This window comes from Amphiprion ocellaris, chromosome 13, assembly GCF_022539595.1.
Source record: "Amphiprion ocellaris isolate individual 3 ecotype Okinawa chromosome 13, ASM2253959v1, whole genome shotgun sequence".
Lineage (NCBI taxonomy): Eukaryota > Metazoa > Chordata > Actinopteri > Pomacentridae > Amphiprion > Amphiprion ocellaris.
Genome location: NC_072778.1, coordinates 19,087,837 through 19,107,543, shown reverse-complemented (window position 1 = coordinate 19,107,543; position 19,707 = coordinate 19,087,837). Strand labels below are relative to the sequence as shown.

Genomic DNA, 19,707 nt, shown 5'->3' with positions numbered 1-19,707 from the left:
GATATTGCTTTTTTTTTTTTTTTTTTTTTTGCAGTAGTTTCCTGTAAAGTGTTGAGTGGAAAAGTATTTTTTTTCAGAAAAGGCATTAGTTATTTCATATTAAGAAACCTAAGCTTTCTTTGCTGTTATGCATCTACATTACACATATGCAAGAATACATGATCTAAAAGTTGCTGTGTTTGAAAATACAGGCATGAGGTATCAGCTGGGGTTTAGGTTCTCGTTTTGAAAGGTCACTACTTGAATATCTGATTATGCGCAAGATTGTCCCTCTCATATGAATCATTCTTGTGTATTTTCTTCCAGTCATAGACCTATGCTGATTCTGATAATGGATAATGATTTTTGTTTCACAGTTTAAGGTGATCTGTTTTTTTTTTAAATCAGTGAAAAAAACAAATCCACACTTTCCTCCATCTAGTGAAATTAAGCCTAATACATTTTATGTAAGAATATTACTTGCAATATTTGATTTCAGTATTTTTAGTGGATTTTACAAGTATAGATTTAATCCTCCATCTTCTTATCTTATCCACACGCTAGAAAATCCAGCATTAATTAAGTTTGGAAACACTTTCAAACAATATTTTCAGCCCAAAACATCTATCTATGTGCTTCTCTTTGACTAATCTTGGTTACTTATTGGTCCCATTTTGTGATGCAAAGAGAGGTCATGCTAGTAAAGTATGCTTCCAGGATGGTTGTGTATGCTTGTTATTTAACCTGACAATGTTCAATTTAGTTTTGTGGTACAGCGATGTGTTTTTTCTTTATAATTTTACTGTGAGTTGCTGTGTGCAATATTCCACTTGTAATGCAAAACTGATTTTTGAAGGAAGAATTAAAGACAGACTTGCATTGTGGAGTAGTGTCTTATGCAGTCTCATGTACACACTAGTGATATTTGTTGTGCAGATGGCTTATGAAAAACGCAGTGAAAACAATATATTCATCAGTCAAATAACATTGCTGCCACTAAAGAGAGGTGATTCACACAGACGCAGGGAAAGACCACCAAAACAGATGCTTGGTCATTCATACCAGTAGTTTACATTATCGCCATTACACTAAACCCAGAACAGACAAGTTAAACCTTGATATAAGAAGTGGCGGTGTCAGTTTTTGGAGTTTGCAGTGCTATAACTGATTGAAACTCTTGGTGTCACTGTGCACCAACAAAGGCAGGAGGAAGGCATCGCTTCATCCATTCTTTTCCACCATTGCAAAACGTTATTGTGGCGTGGTGTGTCTTTCGGTTCAGGACATTACAAAAGACCAGCCTTGTGCTAATATTCGTCTTCTTCATGAATATAGGAGGAGCATAAGCTTTGATACATTTGGAATAACTGTCCAGAGAAGGATGGAAATCTGGCCGATCATGGGGAATACATTGTACGGAGGATATTTTATGAACCGCTATTGTGTCCTATTCCTTTTCATCAGCCTGCGTTTCGCACACGGAGATGTGAGCTACTCTGTCGCAGAGGAGATGAAACGCGGGTCTGTGATTGGAAACATAGCCAAAGATCTCGGCCACGGGATTTCCACTCTTTCCTCGCGTAAAGCTCGTATTGATACAGACGGGAATGGCAAACGGTACTGTGATATTAATCTGAGCACGGGAGATTTGATTGTTGCTGACAGGATCGACAGGGAAAGCCTTTGTGGTAAGAAGGCGACTTGCGTTTTAAAAGAGGAGCTTGTTTTGGAAAACCCTTTAGAGCTGCAGCGTATCAGTATCCATGTGAAAGACATAAACGACAACGCCCCGGAATTTAGTGAAGACTTGATTTCATTTGAAATAAGAGAATCAGCCGACAAAGGAGCGAAATTCTTACTGACTGAAGCCCGTGATGCGGATATCGGCACAAATGCAGTGCAAAGCTACAATTTACAAACTAATGAGCATTTCACTATTAATGTAGATGCAGGGGTCAGCGGAAGAAAACACCCCGAATTGGTTTTAGTAAAGGAATTAGATCGAGAGCAAGAGAAAGAACTGAAATTAGTGCTAACAGCTCTAGATGGCGGATCTCCTCAGAAATCTGGTACTGCAGTTATTCATGTCACTGTACTGGATGCTAATGATAACGCCCCAGTGTTCAGTCAGGCCGTTTATAAAGCCAGTCTGCCTGAAAACTCTCCTCCAGATACTGTTGTGGTCACAGTGAGCGCAACTGATGCAGACGCAGGACCCAGTGGTGATATTACCTATAATTTTGATCATGTGTCTGATGACCATGTCTCTTTGTTCTCACTTGATCATAAGACAGGAGAAATAAAAGTAATCGGCTCTATTGATTATGAAACGGAGACTTCAATTGAACTGCGAGTAAGAGCAAAAGACGGACCAGGTCTGACCTCGTATTGCACAGTAATTATAGATATTACAGATGTCAATGACAACCCACCTGTTATTAATTTGAAATCAATCACTAACCCCATACCTGAGAATGTGTCACCTGGTACAGAGGTGGGAATCATTAATGTGCAGGACAGAGACTCTGAGAATAACCAGCAGGTCCGCTGCTACATTCAGCAAAATGTTCCTTTTAAATTGGTTCCTTCTATTAAAAACTATTATTCTCTGGTGAGCACAGGACAACTGGACCGTGAAGTGGTGTCTGATTACAACATTACAATCAGTGCCACTGACGAGGGCTCTCCTCCTCTGTCCTCGTCTAAAAGTATTCAGTTGTCTGTAGCTGACATCAACGACAACCCACCTGTGTTTGAGGAACAGTCGTACAGCACATATGTGAGTGAGAACAACAAACCTGGTTCCACTTTATGTTCCGTCAGTGCTCGAGACCCCGACTGGAGACAGAACGGTACCGTGATTTATTCTCTGTTATCTGGTGAGGTGAACGGTGCCCCGGTGTCCTCGTATGTGTCTGTGAACGGAGACACGGGTGTGATCCACGCTGTGAGGTCGTTTGATTATGAACAGTTTCGGAGCTTCAAAGTGCAGGTGATGGCGAGAGACAACGGTTCTCCTCCTCTGAGCAGCAACGTGACCGTGAGTGTGTTCATCTCGGATGTGAATGACAACTCTCCTCAGATTCTGTATCCCGCCCCGGAGGGCAACTCGTTCATGACCGAGCTGGTCCCCAAAGCTGCTCACGGAGGCTCTCTGGTGTCCAAAGTGATCGCGGTGGACGCGGACTCCGGTCAGAACGCCTGGCTGTCGTATCATATAGTGAAATCCACTGATCCGGGACTTTTCAGTATTGGTGTCCACAGCGGAGAGATCAGGACACAGCGGGACATTTCTGAATCTGACAGCATGAAACAGAATCTTATTGTGTCAGTGAAAGACAACGGACAGCCCTCTCTGTCAGCCACCTGTTCCATGCATTTACTGATTTCTGACAACTTGGCTGAGGTGCCAGAACTAAAAGATATTTCTTATGATGAGAAAAATTCCAAGCTGACTTCATACCTGATTATAGCGCTGGTGTCTGTATCCACCTTCTTCTTGACCTTCATTATCATCATCCTGGGTGTGAGGTTTTGTCGCAGGAGAAAGCCCAGACTGTTGTTTGATGGAGCAGTTGCCATCCCCAGCGCTTATCTCCCTCCTAATTACGCAGATGTTGACGGGACAGGAACTTTACGCAGCACTTACAATTATGATGCCTACCTGACAACAGGTTCTCGGACCAGTGACTTCAAGTTTGTGACTTCTTACAATGACAACACTCTGCCTGCAGACCAGACTCTGAGGAAAAGTCCATCAGACTTTGTTGATGCCTTTGGAGACTGTGATGACTCTCCTGAGGTAAGAGCATCAAACGTAATTCAATATTTTAACAGCAACAATATTGCTCACCTTTCTAATGTATGATTTTCTGTTTGAACTTTGGTCTTCTTCAGTTTCTATAAGTGAGACATGATATTTCCTACAATGCGTTTACCTTCTTCAATCAATGTAGCAGACTGTCAGTGATGCAGTCTCCTTTAAGTTTAATTTTGTGCGCATTGTATAACTGCCTTGAGTTGCCTTTGGATAGGTATTTATAGCTATTCTTGAACACATTGCGACAAAATGCTTCTTGATTTAAAAAAAAAAAAAAAAAAAAAACTTTACCCATAAATTTCTGCTGGTTGATTTGATTCTCACAAAATCTTGCGTCCTCGCCGCCATCTTTACAGTAATGACAAATCAGTCAAGTCTGCCGCCTTCAGCTGAAAGCTTTGATTAGAATTCAGCTTCAGCGGGGCGGTTTAAACGTGACTTCATTTCAGTGCCGTTGTGTTTTAGCTTTTTATGTCTAGCTCTGTCTTTTGCTGATTATCTGAAATAACCCAAAGTTTGTTATTGTCTGTTTTCGAGAGCCATGTCAATCATATTTCATTCATGTGGTTTAACTTAATGCATTTCAGGTTCAAATTTGAGTAGCCTCGACGTGTAAGAACTTCTGGATCATCTCTCTGTAGTTTTCATAGTATCCCCATATATACAGTGCCAAATGATGTGTCCACGTGTGTTCTGAATATGTTAAACCATTTTCTGGTGTTTGGTGACTTGTTTTAGGCCATCACTCTTTTCTAGTTTAAGCCGTAGAATCTTGGATATGTACTGACTTGCTGATAAGATTTTAATCGAACTGGGTAAAGTAACTCTGCTCTATAAAGCGTAACTAGTGTTGTGTTCTGACGATTTTCCATGTGTTTCTCTTTACACGTTGATGTAAAGTCAGAAAAAAATAGCTTCTCGTTCCCCTTTAAAGCTTATATGGTTGTCAAGATTACTGGGAAAAAAGTGTTGATATATTTTGTTTTCACAGGCTACTTCAGAGAGTTTTTATAGGCTGTAGTTTTGTCTCGTTTCCCAACAAATAAGATCTTTCTAAGCATTTGTTGTACAAAGCTGCCTTACCATTTCAAGAAACATTTAACTACACAGATTTGGACTTTAAACTTGGAAGATATTCTATTTTTTGACAAGGATCTAAATATTCAGGAAAATTTGAGTGACGTTGTTGACACTTACAAATCAGTGCAAAAATGCGTCGTGTCCTTGTGCAATAGTGTTACTTTAGACGCGGTGTTTGAGTTTTATCCTCTTTACATATCTTCAGACTTTTCAGCATATTAAAACTGTTTTAAACTATTTCCTATGACTATTTCTGCGTGAGTGCGTAGCCTGTACAGACCTTCTCCAGTGAACTAGATACAGTTTATAGGGTAGACTCACGATGTCGCTGTGCACCAGCTGTTACAGAATGTGTGTCAGTTTCCTCAGTGTTGTCGACGCAGAATGTGTCTGAAGGTGCAGCAGTTGTTTGTCGAGAAACGGAGAGACGTGGTCTGGGAATTTCTCGGATTTGGGATTATATCCTCATTTTGCTTTGGCTGTATTCCTGTAACTTGAAGAGGACACATTTACTCGTCAGGATGGGTATCATGGGTTTTGCACTGGAAAGCTGTGCCGTTGCTTTCCTGCTCTTTTCTTTGCGTTTTGCCAGTGGAGATGTAAGCTTTTCTTTTTCGGAGGAGATGCGACGCGGATCCGTGATCGGAAATATTGCCAAAGATCTGGGTCTTGAAGCAAACAAGCTATCAGCCCGAAAGGCTCGCATTGATACCGACGAAGGCGACAAACGTTATTGTGAGATAAACCTTCATAACGGGGATCTGACTGTAGCCGAGAGGATCGACAGGGAGGGCCTCTGTGGAGACAAAGCATCCTGCGTCTTAAAGCAAGAGCTCATGTTAGAGAATCCGTTAGAACTGCATCGAATCAATCTACATGTCCAGGATATAAATGATAATTCTCCGAAATTTAACAGAGAATTGATCCAAATAGATATTAGTGAATCTGCGGTAAAAGGTGCTCGTTTTCCAATAGAAGAAGCGCATGATGCAGACATAGGCAAATATTCAGTTCAGACGTACAACCTCCAGAGGAATGAGAATTTTATTCTGGGCGTTGAGACTAACTCTGTAGAGCTTGTTCTTAACAAAGAGCTTGATCGTGAAAGTTTAAAAGAAATCAATCTCCTTCTCACAGCTTTGGATGGCGGCTCGCCTCCTATGTCAGGTACTGTAGTTATACACATCACAGTACTGGATGCTAATGATAATGTACCAGTTTTCAGCCAGGCCGTTTATAAAGTTAGTCTTCCCGAAAACTCCGGTCTTGGTACTATTGTGGCGACAGTGAGTGCAGCTGATGCAGACGAGGGACTAAATGGAGAAGTTACATACGATTTTGGACACATTTCAGAAGATGTGAAGTCAATATTTTCCATAGATCATAAGACAGGTGATATAAAATTGATGTCTCCCGTTGATTTTGAAACAGTGGCATCATTTGAGCTGCGTGTCACAGCAAAAGATGGATTGGGATTAACTTCTTATGCTAAAGTCATAATAGATATTACTGATGTGAATGACAACGCACCTGCTATATTTCTAAAATCCCTGACCAATCCCATACCTGAGAACGTGTCACCTGGTACAGAGGTCGGCATCATTAATGTGCAGGACAGAGACTCTGAGAATAACCGACAGGTTCGCTGCTCCATTCAGCAAAATGTTCCTTTTAAATTGGTTCCTTCTATCAAGAACTATTATTCTCTTGTGAGCACAGGACAACTGGACCGTGAAGTGGTGTCTGATTACAACATTACAATCAGTGCCACTGACAAGGGTTCTCCTCCTCTGTCCTCGTCTAAAAGTGTTCAGTTATCTGTAGCTGACATCAACGACAACCCACCTGTGTTTGAGGAACAGTCGTACAGCGCATATGTGAGTGAGAACAACAAACCTGGCTCCACTTTATGTTCGGTCAGTGCTCGAGACCCCGACTGGAGACAGAACGGTACCGTGATTTATTCTCTGTTATCTGGTGAGGTGAACGGTGCCCCGGTGTCCTCGTATGTGTCTGTGAACGGAGACACGGGTGTGATCCACGCTGTGAGGTCGTTTGATTATGAGCAGTTTCGGAGCTTCAAAGTGCAGGTGATGGCGAGAGACAACGGTTCTCCTCCTCTGAGCAGCAACGTGACCGTGAGTGTGTTCATCTCGGATGTGAATGACAACTCTCCTCAGATTCTGTATCCCGCCCCGGAGGGCAACTCGTTCATGACCGAGCTGGTCCCCAAAGCTGCTCACGGAGGCTCTCTGGTGTCCAAAGTGATCGCAGTGGACGCGGACTCCGGTCAGAACGCCTGGCTGTCGTATCATATCGTGAAATCCACTGATCCTGGACTTTTCAGTATTGGTGTCCACAGCGGAGAGATCAGGACACAGCGAGACATTTCTGAATCTGACAGCATGAAACAGAATCTTATTGTGTCAGTGAAAGACAACGGACAGCCCTCTCTGTCAGCCACCTGCTCCATGTATTTACTGATTTCTGACAACTTGGCTGAGGTGCCAGAACTGAAAGATATTTCTTACGATGAGAAGAATTCCAAGCTGACTTCATATCTGATTATAGCGCTGGTGTCTGTGTCCACCTTTTTCTTGACCTTCATTATCATCATTCTGGGTGTGAGGTTTTGTCGCAGGAGAAAGCCCAGACTGTTGTTTGATGGAGCAGTTGCCATCCCCAGCGCTTATCTCCCTCCTAATTACGCAGATGTTGACGGCACAGGAACTTTACGCAGCACTTACAATTATGATGCCTACCTGACAACAGGTTCTCGGACCAGTGACTTCAAGTTTGTGACATCTTACAATGACAACACTCTGCCTGCAGACCAGACTCTGAGGAAAAGTCCATCAGACTTTGTTGATGCCTTTGGAGACTGTGATGACTCTCCTGAGGTAAGAGTGTCAAACATGTGATTAAATATTTTACCGGTACAGTGATTTAGTGATCTTGTCTGCAATTTAAAGTCATGCGTGCTTCTGTGATTCCCTTCCAATCTCTATGAGGGACATCGGCGCCCCTTTTTGCTCTGTCCTTGTTGCTGAACTGGGTTTCATCGTACAGTGCTTTGTCAGTGTTATTGTACCTCGGTTTCTATCTTCCTCGTTGCTTTCTCCTCGCTGAATCTTACATGCGTGAAATTTCTTGAAACCATGCTTGTCTGTTTGGCTTCAAATAAGCTGTTGGTTTTAATGTGATAACATTGTTTGTCTTCTGAACTCCCTGTTAGCAATCAGGACATATTTTTTTCAGCACACTCAAAGACAAGAGTGAGTCTCTATTATCGTGCAGAGTATGGCTTCTTTTATTCATGGTGGTTTTTGGGTAAAATACCTGCTCTCCCTCGACTCTGTGTGGTGGTTTAAATTTCACAATATCTTCTTTTCAAAGCTCCATTGCCATTTCATAGTTATATATGTGTTCCCTTTTAACATACAGTATTCTTTCCTTGAATCCAGGCAAAAAACTTCACGCAAAACTCATCTCAGAAGTTTTACTTGCAAACACTGGTTTCTTGAACTTGTAACTATATTTGATGAATCGGGTACGGAATTTGAAATTGCATGTTACCGGGGTTTTACGTGTATGTGGAGTATTGTCTCGTCATATATGTCTTGATTTTTTGGTTCCAGTGATAATCCAGTTTGTGAGCATTTGGGTGAGGGAAAAGGAGTCAGAGAAAATCATTTATTAATTTAATTTCAGGAAATGTTCACTACAGAGGACCGTTCACAAGTATGTTTTTTGCTTTTTTAAATGTCAATCTAAAATCTTGTCTTTTATGTAGCATTTACTGTCCCAGTATTGATTTCTTTAGCTTTGTAACAACTGGTGGTCAGCCCATCTAATAGTAACCCAACAATCTGAATTGAATTCATGACCAATAACACTATGTTTAACCTGTGTCTCTAAAAGAGTTTTCTGTCTATGATGTCCACACCAAGTGCCACAAACTGGAGATTAATGTTTTGTTGTGAATAAGGATAGTTTAAAGCATTCATACAAAGCTATTCATCGGAGAAAAACACGTGTGATGCTTTTGTCTCTGCTAGTTTGTCCCAATTCTTGGTGGACAATTATTCCAGATATATCACTGCAGTGTAAAACATGTGGTTTTACATACCATAGTTTCTTTTGGTTTTTGTTTGTTTTGAGGACACGGATTTAAAAAAAAAAAAAAAAATCCAAAACACGGTTTAAGTAGTTTCATGCTGATCATCACATTTATATAGAGATTTTTTTTTTTTTAAATCGTAAGAGAATCAATTCATTCGTTATCAAGTTACGTTAATCCAGTTGTGGTAATGCTGGTTGTGGCTGTTGGCTTTTGGATTTTCCAGGCCTGCTGAACCGATATGTTTAAGCACAGCAATAGTGATAGTCTGGAGTTGTTATGCCTTTAGAAATACTCATGGTGTCAGTGTGTACCAACAAACGAGAAGTCAGCTTTATTCTCCACCCTTCTGTGTCGACGATTTCACAGCCTGATTCTGCTATTGTACTGCAGTTTTCAAAACGCTTCGTGATCTGACCGCACCGTGATGATTTTGAAAAGATTGGGAAATCAGTATTTAAGCCTATTTTTTATACATTAGAGGCAGTGCTGTTTTTCGGATAGTAGCAATGGGATACAGTACAATTGCGCTGTATTGTGGCCTTGCTATTGTTTTTCTTGCCTTTCTTTCTGTCAACGGAGACGTGAGCTACTCTGTCCCGGAGGAGATGAAACGTGGATCGGTAATTGGAAATATCGCAACCGATCTGGGACTTGATTTGGGGAGACTGTCTGCTCGCAAGGCTCGTGTCGATGCTGAGGATAACAACGTACAATACTGCGGGGTTAATCTGAATACCGGCGAGTTAATTGTACAAGAGAGGATTGACAGAGAGGGGCTTTGTGCGAAAAAGGCATCGTGTGTTGTGAAACAGGAACTGGTGCTGGAAAATCCTTTAGAACTTTATCGTATTAACATCCGCGTTCAAGATATCAACGACAATTCACCACAGTTTAAAGAGGAATCACTGAAATTTGAAATTCGGGAGTCGGCGGAGAAAGGTGCACGGTTTCTTCTAGGAGAGGCACACGATGGAGACATCGGAGAATATGCAGTTCAGGGCTACTCACTTCAGCAGAATGATCATTTCAAATTAAACGTGAACACAAAGGCAGGTGGACGAAAATACTGTGAGTTAGTCTTAGACAAGAAATTAGACAGAGAAGACAAAAAAAAGATTGAGCTTTTGCTTACCGCATTCGATGGCGGCTCTCCTCAGAGATCAGGGACTGTAGTTATACACGTCACTGTTCTTGATGCTAATGATAATGTACCAGTGTTTACTGAGGCTGTGTATAAAACAAGTCTGCCTGAAAACTCTCCTGTGGATACACTAGTGATCACAGTGAGTGCTACTGATGCAGATGATGGTTTGAACAGCGAAATTACTTATGGATTTGATCATGTTTCAGATGAAAGTATCGATGTGTTTTTTTTAGATCCTAAAACGGGAGAGGTGAGAGTAGCTGGAGCTATTGATTACGAGAAAGTATCATCATATGAAATGCAGATCAGCGCCAAAGATGGTCTGGGATTAGTTTCATACGCAACGTTAATGATTGAAGTTACCGATATAAATGACAACGCCCCAGTTATACAATTGAAATCCCTGACTAATCCCATACCTGAGAACGTGTCACCTGGTACTGAGGTGGGCATCATTAACATTCAGGACAGAGACTCTGAGAATAACCGACAGGTCCGCTGCTTTATTCAACAAAATATTCCTTTTAAATTGGTTCCTTCTATTAAAAACTATTATTCTCTGGTGAGCACAGGACAACTGGACCGTGAAGTGGTGTCTGATTACAACATTACAATCAGTGCCACTGACGAGGGCTCTCCTCCTCTGTCCTCGTCTAAAAGTGTTCAGTTATCTGTAGCTGACATCAACGACAACCCACCTGTGTTTGAGGAACAGTCGTACAGCGCATATGTGAGTGAGAACAACAAACCTGGCTCCACTTTATGTTCGGTCAGTGCTCGAGACCCCGACTGGAGACAGAACGGTACCGTGATTTATTCTCTGTTATCTGGTGAGGTGAACGGTGCTCCGGTGTCCTCGTATGTGTCTGTGAACGGAGACACGGGTGTGATCCACGCTGTGAGGTCGTTTGATTATGAGCAGCTTCGGAGCTTCAAAGTTCAGGTGATGGCGAGAGACAACGGTTCTCCTCCTCTGAGCAGCAACGTGACCGTGAGTGTGTTCATCTCGGATGTGAATGACAACTCTCCTCAGATTCTGTATCCCGCCCCGGAGGGCAACTCGTTCATGACCGAGCTGGTCCCCAAAGCTGCTCACGGAGGCTCTCTGGTGTCCAAAGTGATCGCGGTGGACGCGGACTCCGGTCAGAACGCCTGGCTGTCGTATCATATAGTGAAATCCACTGATCCGGGACTTTTCAGTATTGGTGTCCACAGCGGAGAGATCAGGACACAGCGAGACATTTCTGAATCTGACAGCATGAAACAGAATCTGATTGTGTCAGTGAAAGACAACGGACAGCCCTCTCTGTCAGCCACCTGCTCCATGTATTTACTGATTTCTGACAACTTGGCTGAGGTGCCAGAACTGAAAGAAATGTCGAACTTTGAGAACAATTCCAAGCTGACCTCGTATCTGATCATTGCATTGGTGTCTGTGTCCACCTTCTTCCTGACCTTCATCATCATCATCCTGGGTGTGAAGTTTTGTCGCAGAAGAAAGCCCAGACTGTTGTTTGATGGAGCAGTTGCCATCCCCAGCGCTTATCTCCCTCCTAATTACGCAGATGTTGACGGGACAGGAACTTTACGCAGCACTTACAATTATGACGCCTACCTGACAACAGGTTCTCGGACCAGTGACTTCAAGTTTGTGACATCTTACAATGACAACACTCTGCCTGCAGACCAGACTCTGAGGAAAAGTCCATCAGACTTTGCAGATACATTTGGAGATTGTGAATCTTCTCCTGAGGTAGGAACACCTGTCACATATAATTGAACTTCTTTAATTTTTAAAGATCCTGACTCTTCCGACATAAATACAATGGTTTAGTCTATCTTCTACTTTGTGTTTCTATTGTTACGCGATTTCAGTAACCTAAAACGCTTGGTTGTTCAAATTGTCTTCTGCACATTTCTGTCTCGTTTAGCGTTAGAAGCTTTATGGCATATTTTTCAGTTTGCATTCCTTCTAAATACAGACATGGCGCAAGGCAATGGATGGGGAGCTTTACCTCGTGATTAGACCCACTCTGTGCAGTTGCAACTGTTGAAATTTTTAGTTATCTTTTTTCCAGCAACAGTTTCATCAGTTGAAATAACCTCATTGTTTCTGCGTTTCTTTGAGTTGTCCTGCAGCTTTGTGACTCTGTCTTTGGTGCTGAACCACCGGGTCGCTCGCGGGATTCATTTTCCTGAGCATGCAACCTGAATCTTTCATCTTTCAAATAACAGTTGTTTTGATTTATTTATAATTATTTAATTATTATTTCTTTTCCCGAGACATATTTCCTCCATTTCCCTTGTCACAATGCACCTATATATTGCAGTCAGTGTTTGATTGTAGTTAAAGGCCAGTGTCTGTGGGGGTCGTTGGAGTGGTGGAGATAGATTCTATCACATACATCAGTTCATAGTTTTTGTTTTCGGTTTGTAAAGTTTTGTTTTTCTTCTCTTTCTCTTTATATTGTCTGACTATTTTTTCACGTATACGTAACTGAATAGTTTAACATGACCTTACTGATTTTCAGAGACGCTGGAGACAGTTGTTTTCATCTGTCACGACAACAGTATTGTAATGTTAAAACTTTTTGAGAGAAAAAGAAACAGGCAATGGATAGAAAAAAGCAAAAAAAAAATTCATTTGGAGCTTGAAATATTTTGTCTAACAGTGAAGTACCTGGTTTCTAGTAAATTATTTTCAACGTTTCTAAAATTGTTTTGTTTGTACTGTTCTTACTGTATGATTTACGGGAATTACTTTACAGCGAAACTCCATGTTTAAATAGCGTTTTGACGCACAGAAGAAGCTCATCACTTGAGCGAAGAGATAAAACACATGATAACAACACATAACATATTTTAATACCTGATTACAGTACGTTTTGATTTTAACATTAACGTCAAACGACTGGGAAATGTATCATTTTCTTGAAAGTGTTATATATGATTTGTACTCAAGATGTCACTATTGACCAATGAAGGATTTGAATGTTCATTTCTCTTTGCACACCACCCACTATTGGGATCGACCACTCGGTGTTCTGTAGTCTTTCATATCAGCGACAAACGCTTGGAAGGCGCATATATTGACAGAATAACGTGTTTTAATAGTCGAAAGCTTCGTGTTTCGCCTCGTGTGTTGCTTTCTGAGGATGATGCAAAGACGGCGCGTTCCTCGAAGCTATGGCTTTGTCCTTTTCTTTGTTGCGGTGCACTACGCACACGGAGACCTGAGCTATTCGGTGCAGGAGGAGCTGAAACACGGATCTGTTATTGGAAATATCGCCAAAGATCTGGGACTGAATCTGGGCCGATTGTCTGCTCGTAAAGCTCGTGTTGACATGGAAGGAAGCGACAGACAGTATTGCGGGATTAACCTGAGGAGCGGAGATCTTTTCGTTGCGGAGAGAATCGACAGAGAGGAGCATTGTGGAGAGAAGCCTTCGTGTGTTCTCAAATTCGACCTACTGTTAGAAAATCCACTGGAGCTTCACCGTTTGTCTCTGCAGGTGCAGGACATCAACGATAATGCACCAATATTCCCGAAGGATGTGATCAAACTGGAAATTAGAGAGTCAGCTGACAAAGGAGCTCGGTATCGTATTAATGCAGCGCATGATGCAGACATAGGCCAGAATTCAGTTCAAAACTATGTTTTGCAACAAAACAGCCACTTTATTTTCAGTTTTCAGACCACAAATGTTGGTAGTAAATATGGGGAGCTGGTTTTGGATAAGGAGTTAGACCGAGAGGATCAGCAGGAAATGAAATTGTTGCTGACAGCTGTAGATGGTGGATCTCCTCAGAGATCAGGGACTGTAGTCATACATGTCGTTGTGCTGGATGCTAATGATAACGCCCCAGTGTTTAGTGAGGCTGTATATACAGCCAGTTTAGCAGAAAACTCCCCTTTGAAAACCCCAGTTGTCACAGTAAGTGCATCAGATGCAGACGAAGGTGTTAATGGGGAAGTTACATATGAATTCAGCCGAATCTCTGAAAAATCACGACAGCTTTTTTCACTTGATCAGGACACTGGAGAAATCTCTGTGACAGGTGACATAGATTTTGAAGACGGATCCAAATACGAAATAGTTGTTGAGGCCAAAGATGGTTACGGCCTTTCTTCAGAAGCAAAAGTGATTATTGACATCACTGATGTGAATGATAATGCTCCAGTAATATATCTAAAATCACTGACTAATCCCATACCCGAGAACGTGTCACCTGGTACAGAGGTGGGCATCATTAATGTGCAGGACAGAGATTCTGAGAACAACCGACAGGTCCGATGCTCCATTCAGCAAAATGTTCCTTTTAAATTGATTCCTTCAATTAAAAACTATTATTCTCTGGTGAGCACAGGACAACTGGACCGTGAAGCGGTGTCTGATTACAACATTACAATCAGTGCCACTGACGAGGGCTCTCCTCCTCTGTCCTCGTCTAAAAGTGTTCAGTTATCTGTAGCTGACATCAACGACAACCCACCTGTGTTTGAGGAACAGTCGTACAGCGCATATGTGAGTGAGAACAACAAACCTGGCTCCACTTTATGTTCGGTCAGTGCTCGAGACCCCGACTGGAGACAGAACGGTACCGTGATTTATTCTCTGTTATCTGGTGAGGTGAACGGTGCTCCGGTGTCCTCGTATGTGTCTGTGAACGGAGACACGGGTGTGATCCACGCTGTGAGGTCGTTTGATTATGAGCAGCTTCGGAGCTTCAAAGTTCAGGTGATGGCGAGAGACAACGGTTCTCCTCCTCTGAGCAGCAACGTGACCGTGAGTGTGTTCATCTCGGATGTGAATGACAACTCTCCTCAGATTCTGTATCCCGCCCCGGAGGGCAACTCGTTCATGACCGAGCTGGTCCCCAAAGCTGCTCACGGAGGCTCTCTGGTGTCCAAAGTGATCGCGGTGGACGCGGACTCCGGTCAGAACGCCTGGCTGTCGTATCATATAGTGAAATCCACTGATCCGGGACTTTTCAGTATTGGTGTCCACAGCGGAGAGATCAGGACACAGCGAGACATTTCTGAATCTGACAGCATGAAACAGAATCTGATTGTGTCAGTGAAAGACAACGGACAGCCCTCTCTGTCAGCCACCTGCTCCATGTATTTACTGATTTCTGACAACTTGGCTGAGGTGCCAGAACTGAAAGAAATGTCGAACTTTGAGAACAATTCCAAGCTGACCTCGTATCTGATCATTGCATTGGTGTCTGTGTCCACCTTCTTCCTGACCTTCATCATCATCATCCTGGGTGTGAAGTTTTGTCGCAGAAGAAAGCCCAGACTGTTGTTTGATGGAGCAGTTGCCATCCCCAGCGCTTATCTCCCTCCTAATTACGCAGATGTTGACGGGACAGGAACTTTACGCAGCACTTACAATTATGACGCCTACCTGACAACAGGTTCTCGGACCAGTGACTTCAAGTTTGTGACTTCTTACAATGACAACACTCTGCCTGCAGACCAGACTCTGAGGAAAAGTCCATCAGACTTTGTTGATGCTTTTGGAGATCTTGACAGTTCTCCTGAGGTAGGGACATATTTTACATCATTAATATCCAATTTCGGAGTCTGAAGGCATCACCCTTGCATCAACTCTGTCGTAGGCCACGTTAGTAAAGACCAAAACAATACAATCGTAAATACAAGAATGTCTTGGTCAAGATGCATGTTGTTGAGAATTATTGATTATGCTTCATGGCTTTAGATTTTTTTTTGTCTAGTCTAACTCTTTGGTAATCTATTTTAAAGATAAATGTAATAGCACGATTAAGAAATCCCAAACATACCCATTTTTCATTAGTTTTTACTGATAAGTCATAAAGCAACTCCACTCTTACATCAACTTTCACAGATGGTCCAAACACCTTCTTTCCCTCAGCACTCACTTGTTTTTCTGTCTTTTTATGTTGAATTTTAAATTCCATCTGCTACTGTGAGGAACTTTTAGAAATTGTTGATTTTTGTGTTTTGTGGTTTCTCACCTTTCCATGCCTGAATTTGCTTAAACTTCTGTTGTTCTTTCTTTAATATTTTCACATGAATTTATTATCTACTGTCTTAGTAAGAGTCTGATTTGTCCTTTCAGAAGTTTGCTCCTAACCGATGGTTAGTTGTGGTATTGGAGCAATGGTTTTTAAGATGGCCAGCTTTTAAAGAAAAATATATGTCTTTTAATTTGCCATGCAGACTTTCACTTATAGTGTATGACTTTGACAAGATGGAATATGCTTGCTGTTTTTTCTTTACAATTTTGTGTTCATGTTTTTATGTCCTTGAGGGATACCACACCATGTTGCTATGCAGTCGCTTGTTGTATTAGACTTCACCATACAAAATTCATGCAGGTTTGTGCAGTCAAATTCAAGAAGTTGCAGTCAAATTTTGATGGAATAGTTTGCAAATATAGTTTGGTTCTATCTTTGAAGTTTGATAGTGTTATGTATGATGCAGCTTGATGGTCACAAGGTGATAGCTTGAATATTAGTCACTTCCCTGCAGCAGCTTTTGATGACTATACATTGATGTTAACATTGGCCAAACAGAGTTAAACAATACATTATTAAGCCAAAGCACCAACTTATATCTAATAATTCTCGACATGTTAATAATGTTTAATAATATTTTCAAAACTTAAAATTTACAATTACTTTTCAAATGTTTTAGACCCATTAGATGCTTAGATATTTATCCTGCATGACAACAGGTTGTTTTCTGCACTTTGTATGATTTTAATTGATGAATATAAAGAATTGAAGTCATTATATGTAAAAACATAATTTTACTGCCTAAAACCTTTACACATCGGAGAGCTCTCTTGAGTTGTCAAAATCTGTGCATGATTACTTCATATTGACCATGTCAGTCAGTGCAATGCATTTTTCTAAATATTTTTTTTGATATGTTCTAAAAGCAAGGGTACTGTATGTTCTACATTTGTTGTTAAAATTCAGTAATACATTTTCACAAGCTTTACAACTTCAGCTTTGTGAAGGAAAGAATGTTTCTTCAAGGATGTAACAACAAGTTAAATGCCAGAGCAATTGGAATTTCTATATTTTACTGTAAAATAGTCTGTCCTTGTATAACAATAAGAAGGAAAAGCTTGAGGAGAAAAATATGGTGATCATTTACTTAACGAGGGACAAAAGATCTTAGACATCAGTTCTCATGTAGGTTTGCAATATAACTAAAACAACAACAAAGACACCTGAAAGTTCTATCACCTTCCTTCTTGTTCATATTATTGATATGGTGATTTTTGTCATTTGCTGTTTGAAACAGGTGATGCACAATATTGTGTTTATGTTGCATTTTTACAACAGGACGGTCAATTATTGAAGCAACGTACATCAAACTTTGCTGATGTCTTTGGAGACTGTGATAGTTCTCCTGAAGTAGGAACATTTTTAATATTACTAAAACAGCTTTTAGTATCTTCATAAAGCTGCCACTCAGTACTTTACTTTGACATTTTTAGTTTTAGAATGTTTCATGACTAATTTGTTCAGGAGTGATCCTGACATTTCATGATCATGCCTCGAGAATTTTAAGTTTAGCTCTTTAGCAGCACTGATGTGGTCACCTTATCTCCCATTGAAAATATTGTCTGCTCACGTGATTTCCCCTGAAGTTCTATTAGGGGCACAAAAAATGTCTCTGTCCTTGTTGCTGAACTGTGTTTCATAACCCCATGTTATTTCTTGCATAGTTTTCCTCATGTAGTGTTTCTTCCTATTGCTTCTTTCGTGTTTTTGTTTTGTTGTTTCAAACAGGTAGTGCACAATTTCATGTTTGTTACATTTTTACAACAGGATGGGCAATTATTGAAGCAATGCTATATTTTTTTTAGGTTTAATTGTTCTATAAGTGAGGTTCTGAATCGTTCAAATATGCACCAAATGTCAAACATATCCTTGTTATACCTCAACTAATACTCATGGTGTCAGTGTGTACCAGTAAACGAGAAGACAGCTTCTTTCCCCACCCTTCAACGAATTAAAAGCCTGGTTCTGCTTTTGTGCTGCAGTTTGGGGAATACGCTTCGTGTGTCACTGCAATGTGACATTTTTATTGTTTTTTGAAGAAATCACGGATTCATTGTCCATATATTTGACCTTCTCAGCCATAGGTTTAATCTGTACGCGTTACTTCTCGCATTAACAATGGGATACAGTATATTTGCGCTGCACGGCGGCCTTGCTTTTCTTTTTCTTGTCCTCCTCCCCGTCAGTGGAGACGTGAGCTACTCTATCCCGGAGGAGATGAAACGTGGATCTGTAATCGGAAATATTGCGACAGATCTGGGACTTGACATGGCCAGACTGACTGCTCGCAAAGCCCGTATTGATACAGAAGACAACAATGTGAAATATTGCAGCGTAAATCTCAACACCGGCGAGTTAGTTGTACAAGAGAGGATTGACAGAGAAGGGCTTTGTGCGAAAAAAGCATCGTGTGTTGTGAAACAGGAACTGGTGCTGGAAAATCCTTTAGAACTGCATCGTATTAACATCCGCGTTCAAGACATCAACGACAATTCACCACAGTTTAAAGAGGAATCACTGAAGTTTGAAATTCGGGAATCTGCTGGAAAGGGTGCACGTTTTATGCTGGATGAGGCGCACGATGGCGACATCGGAGAAAATACTGTTCAGGGCTACTCACTTCAGCAGAATGATCATTTCAAACTAAATATAAAATCAAAGGGCAGTGGACGAAAATATGGTGAACTAATCTTAGACAAAGAATTAGACAGAGAAGACAAAAAAGAGGTTGAGCTTTTGCTTACCGCATTCGATGGCGGCTCTCCTCAGAGATCAGGGACTGTAGTTATACACGTCATCGTACTGGATGCTAATGATAATGTACCAGTGTTTACTGAGACTGTGTATAAAGCAAGTCTGCCTGAAAACTCTCCTCTAGATACTGTTGTTCTCACAGTGAGTGCTACTGATGCAGATGAAGGAGTGAATGGTGAAGTTACTTATGGATTTGACCATGTTTCAGATGAAAAACAAGTTTTTTCTCTGAACCCCAAAACAGGGGAAGTGAAAGTGGTTGGAGCTATTGATTATGAAAAGGAATCGTCATATGAAATGCAGATCAGTGGTAAAGATGGTTTGGGATTGGCCTCATATGCATCTGTAGTGATTGAAATAATTGATATAAATGACAATGCTCCAGTCATATCCCTTAAATCCCTGACCAATCCCATACCCGAGAACGTGTCACCTGGTACAGAGGTGGGAATCATTAATGTTCAGGACAGAGACTCTGAGAACAACCCACAGGTCCGCTGCTCCATTCAGCAAAGTGTTCCGTTTAAATTGGTTCCTTCTATCAAAAACTATTATTCTCTGGTGAGCACAGGACAACTGGACCGTGAAGTGGTCTCTGATTACAACATTACAATCATTGCCACTGACGAGGGCTCTCCTCCTCTGTCCTCGTCTAAAAGTGTTCAGTTATCTGTATGTAGCACTTGCTCCTTTTTTTACCATACAAGAGCAAGGCCCTGGGTCCTTGATCACCAAGATGTT

The 19,707-nt window shown here is 41.3% G+C and overlaps 2 protein-coding genes across 18 annotated transcripts in view; both read left to right on the top strand.

Annotated features, from left to right (window-relative positions):
- The window catches only part of LOC111576782 (protocadherin gamma-C5-like), a 353,923-nt gene that overhangs the window by 58,352 nt on the left and 275,864 nt on the right, over positions 1-19,707 (top strand). Inside the window, exon 1 of one of the 17 annotated variants that reach the window (XM_055016511.1) lies at positions 5,374-7,779. The exons of 13 other annotated variants lie outside the window; for them this stretch is intronic. In XM_055016511.1, the coding sequence (XP_054872486.1) occupies positions 5,401-7,779 (2,379 nt within the window). In that variant the 5' untranslated portion in view covers positions 5,374-5,400. Of the gene's footprint in view, positions 1-5,373; positions 7,780-9,431; positions 11,900-13,188; positions 15,696-19,707 lie in introns of those variants that run through there. 3 more of the 17 variants (XM_055016502.1, XM_055016497.1, XM_055016516.1) reach the window with 3 other exon arrangements.
- Positions 73-4,773, top strand: LOC111566357 (protocadherin beta-16-like). Its single transcript, XM_035946662.2, has one exon. The coding sequence runs from the start codon at positions 1,361-1,363 to the stop codon at positions 3,845-3,847; it is 2,487 nt and encodes an 828-aa protein (XP_035802555.2). The 5' UTR covers positions 73-1,360; the 3' UTR covers positions 3,848-4,773.

Coding starts and splice junctions, on each gene's coding strand:
- LOC111566357 (XM_035946662.2), top strand. CDS start 1,361: ATGGAAATCTGGCCGATCATGGGGAATACATTGTACGGAGGATATTTT.